Source organism: Sarcophilus harrisii, chromosome 1 (assembly GCF_902635505.1).
Source record: "Sarcophilus harrisii chromosome 1, mSarHar1.11, whole genome shotgun sequence".
Taxonomy (NCBI): domain Eukaryota; kingdom Metazoa; phylum Chordata; class Mammalia; order Dasyuromorphia; family Dasyuridae; genus Sarcophilus; species Sarcophilus harrisii.
The window spans coordinates 146,083,934-146,104,707 of NC_045426.1; the positions used below are offsets into that span (position 1 = coordinate 146,083,934).

The 20,774-nt window shown below is 35.0% G+C and overlaps 1 protein-coding gene across 3 annotated transcripts in view; it reads right to left on the reverse strand.

The window, feature by feature from the left end:
- Positions 1–2,052: 2,052 nt before the first annotated feature.
- The window catches only part of MIER3 (MIER family member 3), a 30,889-nt gene continuing 12,167 nt past the window's right edge, over positions 2,053–20,774 (reverse strand). For 2 of the 3 annotated variants that reach the window (XM_031965254.1, XM_031965259.1), the window contains exons 4-13: positions 19,786–19,920; positions 18,029–18,149; positions 17,059–17,144; positions 16,801–16,873; positions 13,546–13,697; positions 12,446–12,527; positions 10,580–10,674; positions 6,585–6,712; positions 6,302–6,444; positions 2,053–6,184 (exon numbers count right to left, since the gene is read on the reverse strand). In XM_031965254.1, the coding sequence (XP_031821114.1) occupies positions 5,727–6,184; positions 6,302–6,444; positions 6,585–6,712; positions 10,580–10,674; positions 12,446–12,527; positions 13,546–13,697; positions 16,801–16,873; positions 17,059–17,144; positions 18,029–18,149; positions 19,786–19,920 (1,473 nt within the window). In that variant the 3' untranslated portion in view covers positions 2,053–5,726. The remainder of the gene's footprint in view (positions 6,185–6,301; positions 6,445–6,584; positions 6,713–10,579; positions 10,675–12,445; positions 12,528–13,545; positions 13,698–16,800; positions 16,874–17,058; positions 17,145–18,028; positions 18,150–19,785; positions 19,921–20,774) is intronic. The other variant, XM_031965260.1, reaches the window with a different exon arrangement.

The window sequence follows — 20,774 nt, forward strand, 5'->3', positions numbered from 1 at the left end:
CTTTGTCTCCTCACTCCAGACCTTCTCCCTGGCAGTAGATTTCTCTCCCCAATCTCCTGGTTTACTCTAAAACTAAAATCCCAACTTCTACAAGGCTTTTCGAATTCCCCTTCATCCTAATGTCTCCCCACTGATTTTCTGTTGTATGTAGTTTGTCCATCTTTGTGCTTGGTTGTCTCCCTCATCACACCATGAGCCCCTTTTGCTTGATCTTCATACCCTTTGCACTTAGCACTGTGTCTAGCCTAGTAAATGCTTGTTGACTTGACAACAGATTGGTCGTATGGGGTGTTTTGAGTATAATTAGATAATTGGGTGATGGAGGATGATGGTACCTTCAAGAGTGAGAGAGAGGAAAGTTTGAGGGGAAAGAGAAGTTCTCTTGGGTCTGTTGAGTTTGGCCCACTTATGGGAAATTCAATTCAAGATGGGTGGTCAAAGACTGAAGGATTGAAATGTTCTGAGAGCCCCAGGATCTGAATCCACAGATCAAGATGTAAAGGGGAGGAAGGCCCGGGGTAGATCCTTGGGGGGACACTACAGGACACGGTGAGCTGGATGAAGAGGCAGCCAAGGGGCAATCAGAGCAGTAGAGCCTAGACACACGGGACAACACTCAATACTTCACAGGCTGCAGCCAGGTGAAGAACGGACCGGGGGAAAAGGCCATTAGATTTGGAAAGGAGATAATTAGTGACTTTGGAAGGGCCGTTTGCATTGAAAGGTCAGGGTGGAGGCTAGATTGCAGTTTTAGAAGTCTGAGTAGAGGGAAAAAATGGAGGTACTGAGGGTCAACTTTCTCATTTAACTGAGAAAGGGAAGAGAGAGCCTGGTTGGCGGCTGGGATGATCAGGTCAGACGGGAGTTTTCTAAGGAAGGATGTTTGCAGGTGACTGGGAAAGAACCGGTTGATGGGGAGAAATTGAAGATTATGGAAAGAATAGGGATGATGGAGGGAGCAATTTGATCAAGAATATGTGGAGCACTATAGTATATAGTGCAGGAACTATACTACCCCATAGAGTTCTGGCTTCTGCAACTCACAAAGTAGAAAAAGCAGAGTTCATCAATTAAGTAAAACCATGAATATTTTTGACAAAGAAAACAGACTTGCTTGTTCACTCTCTCTATTCTGTATTGGAAATTGCAAGGATGACCATGAGCTGGGGAATGGCTGCACAAGCTGTGGCGTATGATTGTAACGGATTATTATCGTGCTGTAAGAAATGACAAGCAAGATGACTTTGGGAACACCTGGACAGACTTACATGAACTGATAGAGTCAAGTGAACAGAACCAGGAGACCGTTGTACAGTTAAAGCAATGTTGTTCCATGAGCTGTGAATGACCTTACTATCTCAGCACTACAATGAATCAAGACGATCCCAAATGATCAATGATGAACTACACTATGGGCTTCCAGAGAAAGAATTGAGAGTTTGAATAGTCTAAAGCATGCTATTTTTCTTTCATCACTTTTTTTTTTAGTTTGTCTTCTCATACAAAATATATTATGGAAATGTTTTACATAACTGCACACGTATAAGCTATATCCAATACCCTGTCGTCTCAGGGAGAGAGGGGTAGAATCTGGAATTCAAAATTGCAACTAAAAATGTTTTATCTTAAAAGCTCTATTCTGTGAATATTTACATTTTTAGACTGAAACATGTTTAGAAGATCTTAAGGAGCTCTTGAATGACTTAAAAGGTTAAGTTGTGGCAGCTTGGTATAGTGGCTAGAGGGTTGGCTTTGGAACCAGTGGGAGCTGGATTTGAATTCTCTTTCTGATACAGAATGGCTCTATGACCACAGGCAAGCTAGTTAGCCTCTCAGTGCCTCGAGGTATTCCCTAAAATGCTAAATTTCCAAAGTTATCCATTTCCACAGATGGAAGGGGAAGCTACACTGGGAATTCCCCACACCAATGACATCACAGTCCCATCCCCACCAGTTATTATGCATTCATCCTAAATCTCATGTAGTCTAAGAAAATGATTATTTCTGAGGCTGCTATAAATTCAAAGAGAATTAACTTCATCTATTGACATATTTAGGATTTTTGGCCCCTTTAATTGAAAAGTCATCCATTGCAAATACACAGACAAACCAAGGGAAAAAAGATTTCCAGATGTTTATTTCTGGAACTGTACACCAGGTATTAAAGTACAACAAATACAAAATAATGCTCAAAAAAATCAGTGTTTATGTACAAATATTAAAGTCAATGCAACAATAGCGACTTCCTCTTGAACATCTGATACTAAAACTTGTTCTGATTGTCACTAATTTATCTCATACTCACAGGGTACTTATTTCAAACTGGGACAATTGGAATCACTGGTCATCTAAAAGGAATAGTAATACCTACCATATTTTAACAATATAACTGCTAAGAGTTTCCTCCTTTTAGTGAAAAATTAGGAACTTTTTAAAAAACATAGTAACCATGTCAATATTTTTATAAATTATTTTCAATTCCCATTTGTAGACAATGTGCTTGTAACTCTGGGCAAACAATCTCCTTGTTGGTCAGGCTTATTCATTAGTTTACATTCAAAGTTGAGATATTTACTAGAGACTTTGGTTAAATTAAATAGTATCACTATGCTCTACTAGATCTGAAGTTCTCACACATTTATGACCCTCAATTTTAAAAATTAAAAAAAAAAAGGAAATAATTGCACAATTCTTTGACCTAATTGTACACACTTCTGTATTCTTCAGCAAACAGTATTGTACATCCTTCAAGTAAATTCAGCAGTTGACCATGACAAGAGGAAAACTAAACATTTAAAAAGCTAGCATGGAAAAGATGAAATATGACTAACAAAAGAAAAGTATTGCTATCATCACAGCACCAGTTACACTTCTAAATGAATCAGCTGTCCTCGTCAGATTCCCTGTACACAAAGATATCCACCAACACTGCAATTGCTCATCATGGATTTTTGGTTTGTTCATATGAAAAAAAAAATGCGGCTAAGGAAAAAAAAAGAATTCATCACAGTTTGTTATAAGAATTGTGCTTCAACAAGTAAGAATAAAGGCAATAGTTTCTTCATATGATTGCAGCTCAGTTTTCTTCATGCTAACTCTTAAACGCAATTCTTTTAATAAACAGTAACAAATTCTCCATTAAGATACTTAAAAACTGAGAGAAAAATAGATAAGTCCAGCTTTTAAAAGAAAATTCAATAAATAGCTATTTTACATGGATAAAGTCATAGTGGTACAATTTATGAATGTCACATCAAGCATGCACAAAAATGGTACTATACATGGCAGAAGTAGTCAGAAAATATTGAATTAGATATCTAAAAAGATATGCAGAATTTACATGTATATACAAAATCTTGCAAATTATTGCCTCATTTTAACAAGGAATTAAAAGTAAACGTTACCAGCTAGCTAGCACTCCCCAAGAGGCTAAAATCAGATTGGCATTTAAAAATCTATTATACTAGCCGGAATTCATTTTTCTCTCATACCATTTTCTGGATTTTGGTCAAAAATCTTTATTAAATAACTAAAGTGTCCATTCAACTTGCTGACAATCCAAACTTTAGATAAGAAACTAGACCGTCTCCATCTACATCAAGATCCCAGCAATGCATAGATAAACTGAATATATTACTGCATCAGCTACTGAGAATGGGCATGTTCATTTAAGTGCAACTGGTATTAGCATTCAGTCATCTTTGTGTAAATGATTTTATACAGACCAGCCACTGTAAACCCAGAGTTAAACTCAAATGCATAACAATGGAAGATTATGGCCAGTATTTTACTAAATCACATAAAATGTGTTGATTTTAACAAAAGAAACAAGGTACAAAGTTTAGCACAAAAACACAGCAACAAGAAGCTGACAACTTGGCTAAAAATGTCACAGAGTACAACACAGGGCCCAGGCTACCCGTTATTACTGTGTACTTACAAGAATTATTATATATCTTAGATGTATGTTAGTGAACTGATTTTAAAGAAGTTATCATTTTAACTACTTTTGTCCACTGTGCTAAACTAATGCTGCTTATGGTAGATGTGCTATTGCGTAAGCACTTCAAAAAAGCAATCTTCATTTCAAATGCTGTAAAGAAAAACAGGACTGTGCTTCATCCAAAATTAAGGATGTCAATGCAGTTTACAGTTTGTATAATAAATACCCTCCCTTTGCAACACTACTGTATAAGGTCACTAAATCCTAACTCAGCACAACCTTGAAGCGCCCTATACTTAACAAATATCACTAATGCAGCCTAACTTTTAAGGTTTTTATATGTAACACAACTAGTGGCAATAAAAATGTTACTAAAACAGTGCAAAGAAAAAAAATGAAGGAATTCTACTGCATTTCAACTAAAGAAATTTTTGTCTAATGTGTGAAAAGTCGTGATGTTTTTATTATGTACTGATATTGTACTACACATTGTTTTAATTTGCCCCGTAATTTAATGGGTATGCATGTATAAAAAACAAAATCACCCAACACAAAGTCTCTGAAGATGACTTTTCATTTACAATGCATTTGGAATAAAGGTAAAATTGACTTTAAAATGCATTCAGACATCTATCATTTTCCAATAATTAAAGTGGCAAAGTACCAGATTTGAGATAATAACTCATTTCATTTTCCAGATATAATTTAAGCCCCTGAAAAGCTTAAAATATACTTCAAGGTTCTACTGCATTATGTGTAAAATCTAGACGGTCCCTCCTAAAAGTAACACTTTGAACTGCGGTACTCCAAAAAACTTATGAGGTGTTCCCAAATGTAAACCATGTCCGAAGAATATCCCAGGCTCTGCAGACTGTGCCTTTCTATGTCAACTGCCTTAGGATATTTCAAGTTACACAATAACCTGTGTAATCTGCTATATTACAATTTTGGAAATTTTGGACAAAACACCATCAAACACAATTATCATGAAGCTTCAAATTTAGCCTGTAAGTTAAGTACACAGAAACTCCTGGCAGTAAAATGACTTGTGTGTGTAAGGTAGCCAGGGCCTAGAACTTCACAGTCTCATCCGAGCAGGGGTCTTCATAAGTCTCACACACATCCCCTTGTGCTGGCTTCCATAAAGATGGACTTGCTGTTTTGTAAACCGAAGTGCTCTAGTTTAGTATCACATGAGAGAAGTTTCCATTTAAAAAACATCCTTGCATGTTTGTGCAGTTTAAATTAAAGAAACCTGCCCCTGCTTTTATTTAATTAAAAAAAAAAAAGAAAAAAAAGAAAAAACAAAAAATGCTACATCGCACAGGGATCAGGATCGGTACCTGTAAACATTGTTATTCCACTGCATCCATTACGGCAAAAGGAACTGACTAAAAGAAGCCACCCCATTCAGCTCAGAACTTCGGTGCTGGTTTTGAGATGGTGGCCCCTGTCTACAGGCTTTAAAAGAAAATACAAAACAAAACAAAAAACATGAAAGGAAAAAAAAAGAGAGAGAGAGAAAAGCAGAGCTTAAAGCTGCGCCACAGAGTTCATTCTTAGTCCCAAACTCTGCTGAACATCATAGTTCATTTCCACATTTATGGATTGAAAAATGAAATTACTCTTGATAAATCAAGATATAGTTCTATACATACAAAGACATCACTGATGTCATAGTGAAAAAGGTTCAAACTTCCAGTGAAAGACTAAGCAAACCTGATAGCTCCCATCAAGTTTACTGGTTCTGCAGACCCACGGTTTTTGGAGTTTGCCGTTGAAATCACTCTGAGTGAAGGGCAGTGTGTTGATGGAGAGTGTGGGAGTTGATGAAACCATTTGTCTCGTTTGCAGAGAGACTGCTGAAGTCAGCCACTGAGACGGCCATTTTGGCACTGGTAATATGATGCGTGTGATTTTCAAAATCCACACCCAGGTTATTTACAGAAACATCATTTATAAAAGACTCAGGGACAGCAATGCCCATTTTTAATCTCTTTGCTGGTCTTTCTGACTCTTCACCGCAGATGTTCATAGGGTTTAGCTCTGAGTGATAAAATCCAGTCTCGAATAAATTAAAACAATCACTTTCACCATTGCTAGGCAGGCTAAGTAACTCTTCTGTTACAACAGGCACATGATTTACTTGTCCCCGGGGCAAATTGCCCAGTGGAGGAAAGCTGTCATCGAGGCAATTCACGTCTGTAGAGTTGCAGACTGTAGCGACGCTGTTGGTCAACGCTGAGAGAGAGAGACAGGGAGAAGTTATTCTACTTCATCTTTCTTACTGAAGGATTATCACAACTTTTGTCTAACTAAGTGTGTATCTAAAAAGATAAATTCAGATGCTGACTTTACCTGTCAAGTCGCTGGCAGTGAAGGAGTTCAGGATGCTTAACTGCTGGTCAGGAAGAGGCTCGGTCCGGTTAGACGTTAAGGCTGAAGAATTTACTGCTCCCCCGAGAGCTTCTGTTTCATCTACCAAACGATCCATGTAGTCCCTGGAAATGTACAATCATATTTCACTACCTATCATGAATACACAGTAGAATTAAAACATGAAATTACCTATATTCACACAGATAAGGCATAACTGTATCAGGAGAAGGATGAGTAAGAACCATGCATCTCAAATACTTACGTGACTCCTGGATGATGGTTATATCGTTTTTTCCCAAATCTTGTTTGTTGAGCAAAATAATCATAACGTTCTGATTTCTTCCACATGTAGTAGAAAGCTACACATTCAGCAACAGTTCTAGTTCTCACCTAGGAAAAGAACATTCGAAAATCTCAATCTTTGGGAACCTTTTTACTGTAACTAGAATTTTTCTCCATCAGGATTGGAAATTTTTCAGTCCAACCCTCTACCTGATAAAAGGAATGAATTCCTTCTAGATCATGCCCAACAAATGCGTTCTCAGCCTCGGCTGGAATTCTTTACAGTCACATGGAATCACCTAACAGTTGTAGCTCAAAAGTTCTTCCTTATGTAAAACTGCAACCTGTCTCCCTGTAACTTCCATGTACTAGTCCAAGGTCTCTCTTCTGGGGCCACCCAGAGCAGAATCGTATTAGTCCAAGGTCTCTCTTCTGGGGCCACCCAGAGCAGAATCATACTAGTCCAAGCTCTCTCTTCTGGGGCCACCCAGAGCAGAATCTACTCCTTTTCTTCCAGCAAAGCTTCTGGAATATTTGAGGTCCACTATCATGTGACATTTAAGACTTTAGCACCCCAAACTAAAAATTCTTTCATTGTTCTGATTGTCTTCTTCTAAGTATACTTTTATGGTCAACCAGAACACATTTCCTACTAGTAATTTTGGTTTTCTAACCCTATATGTAGGATTTTATATTTATATCTATTACACTTCCCCTTGCTGCAATGTATTCCAGCCGGCTAAGATGTTTTAGTTTGGTTATCCAATGTAGTGTTTGACTCTCCCGGTTCTGTTATCCAAAAACTTAATAAGCATGCTACATATGTTCAACTAAGTCAACAATTAAGATATTAGAATTTCAGGTCTTGTTTTTTATACTACCAATACAAACATGTTTCTGTTCTAATGGTTACTTAATACTTGCATGATAACCTGCTTTGGTCAAGGGAATTTCTTCACCTAGGTATTCCTCCCCTAACAATGACATCACAGGTTCCTACCTACAAATGTATCCTTAAATATTTATTATTTCAAACAGCAAAGACATATTTTCTCTTATTAGCAATTTGGAGTATTTAAAAATACAGTTGTTGACTAAAGACCTGTGATTTTAATGATGTAGGACTCCAAAACGAGGAAACTTTTCACCAATACAAGTCAGTACCTTCAATGCAACCTAGATATTTGGAAAGTTGTCTTAAACAACTTAGAATTAAGTGATTTACCCAGACTCCAAATGACTATCTCTATGGCCTTATATATTTGTGTATATATATCTCAGACTTAAAGTGGCTTTTCCATTCTACCTATCAATTCTATTGAGGAAAAAGTTGTTTGGTTTTTTAAGGCATAAACAGCATTATTTATTTTGTCCTTTGCAATCACCTCCTTCATTTGGCGACAGAGCTGGAATTCAAACCTAGATCTTAACTCCAAATCCAGCATTCTTTCCATTGAACCATACCAGTCTCTTAAGTATTTTCTTAATGTTGAACAATCCTTTCATTTCTAATATATAAATCTAATTTGATTATTATGGATCACATTTTGGGAGTATATTGTTATAAACTTGTAGTTAAAATTTTATTCTCAATATTAATTTGTGGTAGTGGAGTGATATGATTCTTTTTCTCTTTTTTAGCCTTCCACACATTAGGCATCAGGATCTTAAGTAAATCATGCAAAGTCAAGGCAACAAGCATTTTTGTTAAATATCTTCTATGTCCACTGTTGTGCTAAGCTCTGGGGATACAAAGAAATGCAAAAGACAGTCCCTCTACTCAATGAGCATTAATTTCACTTTTAAATCTTTCTTCATTATTTTAACTTTCTTGGGTTGCCTTTGTTTGACATTAGCATGGATTAAACATAATGAAATTTTTCTTTCTTTTGATGTTTTATGGATGCTGTCATTCTATACTTTGTTCTGTTTTCAGTGCTTCCATATACCTGTTCAATTTTGTGGAATGACTTCCCAATGTATTCATTAATGGATCCGAGCTCTCATAGATATGGGGACTCCCTCCAAAAATGCAGACTGCAAATCATTTATGCATAACTACTTTGTGGGACCCTTGTTCAAGTTCTCCCATAAATCTGATACAAGGCATGTAATCAATGAGTTACAATCCTTTCTCTTGAATTGTGTAGTTACTAATGGAGCATGCATTATTTAATTATTCCTTAACCACATTATGTGACCAACTAATCTTTTTTTTTTATTTATACATTTATCTAATAACTTCTTTTATGTTCTTTCTTCTGTGCAATTCTTTGTAATGCATTACAGCCAATTCACTGTCACCATGCATCTAGATCTCCACTGCCCTTTGAGTAATCCTAATCTTCAATTTTTTAAAAGCCATGGTATTCTACAATTAGCCATTAAACATCAGTAGAACAATATTAGTGTTAAAAGATGGGGCCTCTCTTTTAGAGAAGCTTGAGGTAATTAAAAGAATGATATAATTTCCCAAAGCAGGCAGTCCCAAGGTGGATTCAACTTATAATCAACTTGCAGTATACAAGATTGCATATGTATTATTTACATATCTATCTAGATACAGATATATAGACATACTGATTGATGACTTGATCTTCCTATTTTTTTTCTACAGAGATTTTTCAGTCATACCTTTCCTAACTGAGTTCTCCCGTTCCCCTTCTTTGTTGTTATTCCCTTGTTCTACTTTTAGCATTTTTCATTATTCTGAGATGATGTAAGGAAGCTATTTAGATACACTTTTTCATGTAGCCATGTTGTTGAAAATCCAGTATTAAAATTCTTTAAGCCAACAATCAAATTCAAAACTATTCATGTACAAAATCTGCCTCTCAAAATATTTTAGAAGCCTGCCCTTCCTAAAAAAAAAAAAAAAAAAAAAAAAAAAAAATACAAAAAGACCAAGTCAAACTAAATTTTTTACAATCTAGTTAACAAGTATTTTTTCTGTAATTCTAAGAAGGGAAGACAAATACAAACTAGGTTTTAATTCATGTGATATTTTCTTTACAAATTACTAGGATCATACATACAAAAATATTTATAACAGCTTTTTGTGATGGTAAAGAATTGGAAACTGATAAGATGGATAACCATTAATTGGGTAACAATGTGATGAAACATTATGATGTTATAGGAATTGATGAAAGAGATAGTTTCAAGCAGATCTGGGAAGTGCTGCAGAGTGAAGTGAACACTTTACTATGTTACACATCATAACAGCAATTTAGAAAAGATATCATCAACTGACAAAACTCAGGAACTCTGATCAATACAATGGTCTATCACAACTCTAAAGGATTCATGATATAAAATGCTATATCCCTCTAGAGGACTGAACTACATGCAGACTAAACCCTATTTTTTTTTCCTTTCTTTTTCTGCTTTTTTTCCTTAGAACATAACCAATGTGGAAATGTTTCATGTGACTTAACATATATCATATTTCTTGCCTTCTCAATGAGTGAGGGAAGTGGCAGAGGAAGGGAGAAAATTTGGAAATGAAAACAAAATCAAATGAAATAAGCCCCAAATTATTGTGATATGGCTCAGGATCATTTAATTATCTCTTTCACAAAAAAAAAAAAGCTGAATGCTGAAGATCATTTGAGACTTCTATAGCCAAAAGTCCTTGTCTGACTAAGAACATAAGAACTAAAAATAAGATATCCTTTTTGGAAGTAGAGAACAAGTTCTGAATATTAAAGTGTATTTTACTATAAATGCATCCATGAAAATAATATGTGAAAACAATATCCATGCTGTTGGTGATTTTAAGGGTAAACAAACTGTGACACCTACAAGTAAGTTCTCCTGGGGATGTTTAAAGAAAAACCAGAATGTAAATGATAAGGAAACAATAATCAGTTCCTTTTTCCCCCCCCATTCTTGGCAGTGTCTTGATAAATGAGTCTCTTACATAGATTTTATATTACGAAACTCCCTCTCTGGTCCAATTTGCATAATATTTACCTTATTCTTCTGTATAAGATGAAAATCTTTCCCATAAATCAGAAGGGCATGTTCAAAATTTCTGCATTCTTCTTCGGTCCATGCTGTCATCTCTTCTGGAAAATCATTAAAACAGAAAAAAATGATTTATAACAACCTATTTTGTATGAATTACTGAACCTCAGAATGTTTTTCCTATGAAGTGATAAAATCCAAGTTCCCAAAACAGAACTCTTATTTTTTTAGCATGTTTTAATTTAAGATCTTTATAGCTGATAAAGTCTTGAAATATGTTAATGTTAAATTCTGGGCATACATTCTTGCCATTATTTCCTTATGTAATGCTAACTGAAAATAAGAGAGAATTACCTGAAAAAACCAAATTACTTAAATTTGCTTTCATTTATTTTGGTAACTCTTACATATGGACTTCAACCAACAAACAAACATTTCTACAATTCAAGTAAGAGAGAGAGTTTGTGAGTGGTGTGTATGTGAGTGATGTGTGTGTGTGTGTGTGTGTGTGTGTGTGTGTGTGTGCCCTACTAGTCTGATACAAATGGTAACATTCTGATTAGGGACACTATCTTTATTTATACTGAATAAAATACAATCATCAACAATTTATAGAAATTTATTGACACCTACCCATAAGTGAGCACCACGATAAAGCTTAAGTTTACCATGGTTCTTGATCCCAAAGGACTTGAAACATAAGTAGTTACCAGAGCTCATGAGAGGTTAGAACATCATCCAAACAAGGTAACCATCAATTTTACAATATAATAAAAAATTTTTACAATGTAATTAAAACCTCCTAAATGCTACATTTATGTCCTTACAGATTTGTAATCTTATCAATCAACTAAACATTTATCAAGTACCTTCTAAATGCCAGGCACTGTGTTAAGAACAAAAAACAAAAACTATAAATAGAACAAAAAGAAATGAGGCCTGAGGAATAGTTGTTCCCATGAACTTCATAATTATATAAAAACACACAGCACATATATATAATAAATGCTTGTTGAATTAAATTCTCTTTTTTTGTCTCACTTTCTTATCTATTGCCTAACATTTTAGTTAGTATTGTCACAGGGGCAACATGATTTGATTCATACTCATACTAACTAAATGCTTACTTAAAATGCACCGTTCTGTGGAAGGCAGAAAATTTAAGACATAGTTCCTGTCTAAAATGAAAAAAATCAAGTCACAGAGGCACTGCTCTAGCTCCCTTGAGCATCACTCTCACTCCTGGGATCAGTCTATGAAACCCATACATGCTGCTCTACCTGGGCTCAAAAGGTAAGCAATAATAAATCCTACAATTGATGGCTGATTCTTTTGAATTAGAAAAATTTTTAAAGCTCTTACAAAGACAGCTTGTTACAGACAATCTCTAATAGCTGGTTCTAGCATACTATTTTTGGTTTTCATAGTTTCCCCTAACACATAATATATTGCTTAGTGTTATTATGGCATTGCACATTTCTAAAGGCACATAAGGTACATACATTCCATTTATAAAATGGAAGTAATTTAAAACATACAATTTAAAGCCACTTTCCAAGTACATACAAAACAAAACTAAGCAAGAGTGGTCATTTTATCAATGCCATGAAAACTTTCTGAAAAACTGTCATTTCTGACATCTTCTTTATGTTATAACCGATTCTTCAATAAAGCTGTAGTGACAGGAACCCAAAAAAATTATTTTGGAAACTTCTATGTAAATAAAATCAGAGAATAAAACTTTTTTTTAAAAGTAATATTATGAGGATCAATGACTAAAAAATTCTGGAGGAATTATTATTTAGCTAGACTATGAATCCTTAAGAAAAGGCCTCCGCTCCTCCCATCACCTGTTTTTCCAGAGCTTCTTACCTTGAGATGCTTTTCCATTGCTGCAGTATCTTTCGATTGCTTCCTTTATGTTGTGATTACATTTGAGAAGTTCATATAGTGCCTAAGGCAGAGAGGGAAAAAAAAATCACCTGAAATTTATACTTAATTCTGCAAATAAGAAAATGAGTTAACTAACTTAAGCCAACTTTTAAGAAAACTGGGCTGAAGAAAATGAGCTTGAACTTTGTAGCTCTTTATTATAGTTGTTCTGTCATATTCTGCCCTGGACTTGCATCTCTCTATTTCTGTTTTGCGGCTTGAGAAGGCAAGGGGAGCCACCTGGGATCTTTTTCATCCAAGTGCAGGGAGCTAGTGTTAGTTGACGATCCTAAGCTACTTTTGCCCCCTTCCACTGCCGTTCTGAGGAGAGCAACCTTGCTGCTCTTCTCTGTGGCTCTGATGCTATAAGGGCTCCTTCAGAGCTACCTTTCTGAGGGATAAATGCTAGGTGAAAGTGGGAGCTGTATGATGCCAGAGTCTCTGCAGAGGAAGGGTAAAGTGATAACTGTACTCCTGGCTCTCTCCTCCCTATCTCTACTATAGCCCAACCCTAAGAGGAAATAATAAGCAGGACTGAAATGCAGATTAGCTCATTAAAAACATCACTGGCCGAGGTCTCAGGCAACATCACTATGATGTGAATTTCATATTTATTGATGGTAATTTATATATATGTGAATCTGTCTAACGTCATTGTTTTATGTTCCTTCTAACTGACAACACAGAAATTTTAACAAATGGTAGGTATGATTGCAAAGGTGGTTTAAAAGGAAAAGACCCTCAGCACTGTATAGTGTTTAGTATGCTGTGGTAGCTCAATAGTTACTCAATGCTATTGTATGTTGTATTTGTAGACAGCATTTTCTCCAAATATATGAGAAAATTGATATAAATGCTCAAAAAGCCTAATTAAGAACAAATAGCTCCTATCATACAATTTATTATAAAACCTATGAGATAAATACTTTATTGCTAACCCCAAGAAAACTGAGGGCATACTAACTACTCAAAAATAAACTTCTTTAAAGAAATTTCTTTAGAGAGGATTAATTTCAACCAGAAAACAACTTAATACATACCTGCTCATTATCCCTTGTGTGTGTTCCCTCAGAGGTCCTAGTCATCGTTTTTTCATTTCCAGTTCTTAAAGAGGTCTCAACAAGATATTCTTTAACTTTGCTCTCTATAACCACATCAGGAGTCCACAGTAACTGATCTTCATTTTCATACACTGGTAAAGAAAGTTCAATTGATTTATAAAAACGATGAAATCTACTTATGAAACCTGCAGACTATTCTTTAACATTACTAAGAAATTGATGGATTTCTAATAACAAAAAGTTGGGTCTGCTCATTGAAGTCTTTCATTGTAAAATTTTTTTTTTCTTCATGAGGCTAAGATTGCCAATGGCTAATCAGGATAGGATTTAGGTCTTTTTTGGGGGGTAAAGGCAGAATTTAGAGGAATGGAGAAGTGTGCAGAGATACCAGGAAGAAGTTTCTTATCCTATTCACAAGAGGTAGGGAAATACCTGACAGACTTTATGATGTAATCAAAAGAAGCAGTGAAAAATTCACCCTACTTGAACTCTAGGCTAAATTACCTAGAAATGTTTGTCTTGTGAAATCACAAGGAAAATAAGAATTAGTCCAGACTAGACATGCTAATAAATCTATCATGTTGAAATACCCAAGGAAAGTATGTTTCTCTTCACCAAGTTTTTCCCAACAGACCTAAAAATGTCTTTGAAATGAAAATGTGATTAAGTATTACCCCTTTTTAGATCTCCCTAAGAGGTCGGATGAACTGATGAAATTGTTAAAACCCAACTAAAAAGAGATACTATCACTGCACCAAGGGAATATTTTAAGAAAAAGGAAATCTGCACATATAAATCTTCAGGTATAGGTCATGAATCTAAGAACTATCAATATCCATTGGCTCACGTGCACTTGACCCTGCTCTGGAAAGTTATCAACTGGTGTTTTGCATTGTACTAATAACTACACTCTATTTGTAGGAAGACTATCTTTCTCTTGTACATCAATGATAGGAATTTTTAAAAGTGCACACGATAAATTCAAATTGTAATATAATAGAAGTCTCAGATAATAAGGTTAAAAAAATAAAAATAAGGCAATAAAATAAGTTGACTGATTTTCACATGTGGCTTGCAGAATGCTTCATAGAGTTTTCAATTATTATTAATAAGTCTTCAGCTCAAGTCATACCTCTGAGAGAACAAAAGCAAAACATTCCATGAATTCAAGAAAAGTAGGAAGAATGTCCCTTCTGGATTTTTAATATAAAACCACTCTAGTGATTCTAGAGAGAAGGACAAATGGAATCTAAAAGAAAAGTCATCTTACAACTTCTGTCAAGGCAATTTTTCTCAATCACCTTGAAGCAGGGTGCCTTCTGCTAAAGATTCTGATTCCAAGATAGCAACACTTCCTTTGACCTGAAGTTAGGATCTATCTCATTAAAGGGTTAGAGGTGGTAGGAAAAGTGAAGAAGGAACTTTTTCCTCTCCCTTCCCATCCTCCCAATTTTTATCAACTGATGTGTTACTTTTCCCCCCTAAGTTCAAAAAGGAAAAACAATCAAGTTCATGAAATAAGTATCAATAAGATATCGAAGTATATCTTTATTTCCCATTCTCTCATTCCCAAATCCAAATCACATAACCCTCCCACATGTACTGATGTGAAAAAATACAAGGCATACATAATTTTAAATAAAATAGGGAAATATGGGGAAAGAACGTTCCCCTAATCTTGAAATGCAGTGATAGAATGAATTTAATTAAATGAAATGAGTATTGGGCTAGATGCTGGCAGTCTTTGCCATCAAAAGGCTACTACTACTTTGGAAAAAGGATGAGAGCTGAATCTAGTAGAGATATTCATCCTCCCTTTTCTTAAGGAGCACAGAAGTTGACTAGCCAGGTATGACCACATATCTCTGTAATCTCTGTATTTGCTGGACCCCTGAGGCTAGTGGACTGCGTGAATTTGGGAGTTCTGCACTGTACAAGAGCTAAATGTGGTAATGTGGTAAGCCCCCCTAATGGGAAGGCCGCCACACTGCCTAAGAAGGACCAATCTATCCAGGCCAGAAAAATGGAGGCTAAAGCCTCTATAGTGATACACATTCTGGCAGTAGCTGCTATGCTCCCAAGAGAAAGGAAAAAGAAGCAATAACTATAGCATGTGTGTTTGAGAGAGCACAGCAGTGTTCAAACGGTGCTTCAACACCTTAAATAATAAGCAACAAAGGTCACTGAATCCAACCCATATCCAAGCAAGCATCTCTCCTGCCACTCCTGCTATCGGTGTGCACACAGCCTTCCCCATGGCCCAAGGTAAAGCTTTCTAAAATTTCCTTTCAGAAATTCCCACACATTTGGTGTTCTGACTCCTGTGGCCAAGGAAAGGATGTCTAATTCTTAATGATGCTTCAAATATCTGAAAACAATGATTCTATTTTTTGCTGCCCCAATAATATCCCCCAAGTCTTCTCTTTTCCAGATAAAACTTTCTTAATATCTTTAAATGATCCTTCTTTGGCATGGTTTTGAAGCCCTTTACCATTCTGGATACCCTCATCTGGTCATGTTCTAGTTTGTCAATATTATTTGTCAAGAGCCATTAAACTCTAAGCATTTGCCTGCTTAGCTTCTTCCCTGCTCTGCTATAGGGCAGCAAGTGGATTTCCCCTGTTCTTTCTTCTGCAAATGTCTTTTACTTAATAAATACTCAGAATCCTCTGAAAAGGTGACAGCTATGACATTCTCATGACTCTTAAAGATGATTCAAACCTGCCATTTTCTATTAGAGTGCTGCTGTTGCACAGATTTGCTATTTACACGACTGTCTGGGTACAGAGCTGCAAAGAGATGGCCCTCATACTCAGATTTTTGATATTTAGGAAAAAAAAAAAGAAAAGAAAAAGTTCAGTTTGAATACTTCCCATAGCAACAGGGCAAATATAGGCTGGGTACAAAGAAAAGCTTCACAATAATAAAGTTGAATGGGACTGCCTCAAGAAGGAATGAGTTCCTCATCTCTGGAAATTGTTGAGTAAAGGCTGTTTGTGGAAACATTATGGAGGATATTCCTGACAGGAAAAAGTAAGATTCGATGTCCTCTGAAATCTCTTCCTACTTTGCTATCCCTCAATTCTGTGACTACGTTGACACAGCCCGATACCAATGAACTGGTTCCCTAGTATCTGTATTAATAATTCTATGATGGTTGGGCCACTTTCTATTTATGTAGCTTTACAAGGGTGAATTAATCAAGCAAAACCCTTCAAAAATCCAGAATCTTACCCTTTTCATTACAGCTGTACTTTCCAAGATAGGGTGGAATTTCAGCTTGATATTGTAAACCCACCATTATTTCCTAAAAGAAAGTTTAGGGAAAAAAGAGCTGAGTGTTATATGCTGGGAACAAATATTCATTATTAAGTAATTTAAATAATACAATTTTACACAGCTTAAAAAAATTTTCTATTTTTGTTTTAGAATTAGTAAAAATGACATTCTGGATCAAAAGGTCTGAGGGGAATTGTTAGTCATTCCATTTACCTTCCTTAAATCTTCAGATGAATTACCAGCATCTGCTTCAACATCTTCACCCTCTGATTCCTTATCTCCATCATAAGTAGTGTTAGCTTTATACATAACCCAAAAAAGAGGGGGGAAAGTTAATTTATCTGTTTTGCGATTGAAAGACACACAAAGATAAAGCACAAAATATTCTGATTCAAGTAAACTAAAAGTATGTCTTTTTACATTAGCCAAAAGAGGGTATTATGTTCTTATCATAATATAAGTGTAAATAGTATGAAACTATGTGCTCTTTTATTTGGAAAGTATAAGCTAGCTAGTGTGCATTAATATTTATTTAAAATTTAAAGTATTATAACTTCTCATTACTGTAACCCAGAAAATGACAAACATATTAGAACTACCCTTATGTCCATGAGAATAGTTACCAACAGCTCTTTAAAAAAAATAGATGGGTAATTCAAATTTTTTTTTTTTTATACTTTGATAATAAGGCAAGTCAGATAAGTTTTATGTTTATATGAGGAAAGATGGAAGGGATAGTGGTGCTATTTCTATTCAATAGCTTTGATATACTCAAGACTGAAGGAGAAAAGTAAGTCAAATAAAATGCCAACAATAATAAAAATCTCCTTGTGAGCACTGATGGGATTTTCAAAACCAAGATAGCAAGAAGGATTTTCTCTATCAACAAAAAATTTCTGTGAAATTTTATGGCTGAACTAAGACTAGTTACCATAGCAACAGATGAGTCTGATGACAGAAAACAGATAATTTGTAAAGATTAGGTTAATGTATTTATTTTAAAAGGCACCACATTTTTCCTATGCCCTGATAAATGGTACCAGATTTGAATTATATTAGCATTTGGATAGAATTTGGGTAGTCATTTAAAAATATTCTAAACATGAAGCTATTAAACCCAAGAAAATGTCATCAACCTATAGCAAAAAAGCTGTAATTAACCAATAATTATTAGTTTTCCTACATCGTAAAGGTCGAGGGAAGAAATCTGTAGCTTCATGTGAAGTGACTGACGGTGTTAGATCATCAGCAGAAGACTGTGTTTCTTCATCATCACCTGACAAGAGGTCTTTTGCTATTTCCTCCTACATTAAAAAAAAGGCAGGCTATAGTTAGAGGTGAGCAAATTTCATCATACTCTTAACAGATTAAGAATTGCTTGAAACCACCTAAGTTTTGAAAGAAGTGGATTTCAAATTCTTCTGTAATCTTAGTCCAAGAACTATAAATATGATCTCAATTGCAACTTAGCAATTCTTGAAAACTTGGAACAATAACACTCTTACTCTGCTTAATCTGTGAAAATACATAAAGTATGCCTAAAGCAACAAACCAATTTTTAAGAAAGACTTTCATAAGAAACAATATCTAACAAAAAAAACAAAACCTGTCAAAAACTACTAAGAGATGATAAATTACTAGAAAAAAAGTCCTGTGCTATGTATATACATATATATTTTTTTAAACATGAAATATACTAGGGTAGAGTTATTCTTCAAGCTCACAAGATATGACTTATGCCTTACACTGTAGTTGAAATTCTAACAGACTATAGAAAACCACCTAGCAAACCCTATCTATCTGAGGCCCAATCTCAAACCCTTTGGACATTAAAAACCTGATGAATTCCTATCAGTTATCTTTAACTTTATTTAATATATTTCAATATCTCACTTATTTATAAGCACAGCATAAATAAGCTATATCTTTAAAAAATACAGGACTATGAAATAATAATCTTATAAATAGGATATACAAAAACGATGAACAATATTATTAGAAACCTCATTAATAAAGCAGAAATAACCTAGAAGAACTGGGATGTGAATTCTCTTCATAATTCTCTTTATTCTTTGCTGAACAGACTGTAATTCTCATATCCTGGTAAAGTGAGAAGGGAGAGTGGAACGCTGTGTGTGACTTCTTTCTTTTTAAATTGTTCCTTGTATACTAGGCCAGCCTAAGTAGCATCTCACTTCTTTCTAGGCAAGAAAATTTCAGGCCAGGGCTTATGTCAGCTGGACCTGCTGACATCACTTAAGAGGGATCTGAATGTCCCACTTCTAGCCTATAATGCTACTGATCCAAAATTGAATATACTTAATTTGCTCTTAAACTTGTTCAAACCCCTCCTAGTTAGTTAAAAGAAGTTCTCTTCCTAGAGGACATGTTAATTTAGATATCATTGTATTTAATGTTTCTTCAAGCTCATATATTACAGGTGTATCTAAATTTAAATACATTGTATCTATTATAATAAAGCCCAAAGTCACTGATGAATCCACAAATTCGTGTAAAATTATTAATTAGTGTTTATAAATTATTTGTGGCCAAAAAATCCCCAAACCCAAACCTACCAATCAACAAGTACCAACTATGTTGCAGGCATTGCACCAGAAGCTCAGGGATGGAGAGACAAAAGTGAAACAGTCCCTTATTCTCAAGGAGCTTACATTTTTATTTAAGATGAGGTCAACGGCAAGAGAAAAATATAAAAGACAACAGTAGAATGCAAGCAACTTGAGAGTAAAGACTATTTCACTTTTGTTTTATAGCCTCGGCATCTAATTTAGTCCGTAGTTGAATTGAAGGGAACAAAAAATCATATCCATATACAAAAACAAACAAACAAACAAACAAACAAAAAACCCAGCCAAGAGCCAAAGATGATAAAAATTTTTAAATTTTAAATAATGATAAACATAATTAGTGCTGACTTACCTTGTCCAGTGTCATATCTGGTAATTCATCTGCAAGTTCACTTGGGGAGCTATTTGCACTGGAACCTGCTATTCCCGGAATAGTCGATTCATAGCCATAGAATGCCAGCAAATCTTCCAAAGGCATATTTCCTTCCTTGTCAAAGATATAAAGAACACATATGTATTCTGCAAAGAGAGTCCATTACTGAATTACAAGTAAACAATATATCTTTTACACATTCTAAAAAGTATAGAAAGAAACTAAGCTATTTAGAGTGTATCAAGAGAACAAAGTAATTAACTAGAGGCTGAGGTGGAAACATCAAAACTTCAATAAAATGAGATTTTTTGTTTTGATGAGTTCAATATGCTTTTACAGAAAAGATTATAAGAACCTGAAAATCCCTAAATAGTTGTTTTTTGTGCAGATGCTTTTCATTTTCTACATCAGTTAAAAGGTGACTCTTGCTAAAACTTCCACTGAAACAATTGCATGAGGTGCTGCTGGCTCAGATTGCTTGTGAATTTCTCTTACTTTCTCACTATGAGAGAGAATTTAGTGACACTATATTAATTGATATGTCCCTATACTTCCAGAAAGAATAAACTTTTTCATCATTTATTAGTTTTTGCTTCACTCTAATTAGAAAATGTACAGCTGGCAACTGCTGCTGAAAATTTCCTAAAGTATCTGGCTCTGGCTATTATATAACGAGAACATTTTCATGTTACTGATGTGAAGCTACAGTTATCCGATACTGAACTTTCCTTGATCATCTACAGTAGCTAATATTATTGACTCCACCCTCTTGCTTAAGTCTTTCTTTGTCTTTTCTCTTCCTAATTCTCCTTCTACCTCTCTGATTGTTCCTTCTTGGTCTTCTCTGTTTGTTTCTCTTCTGTTACACTAGCACGAGAATCCTTCAATGCTCTATTCTTCGCCCTCTTTAATTCTTTCCCTTTAGCTTTCTCATATACCTTCATGGCTTAAATTATTGTTACCATATA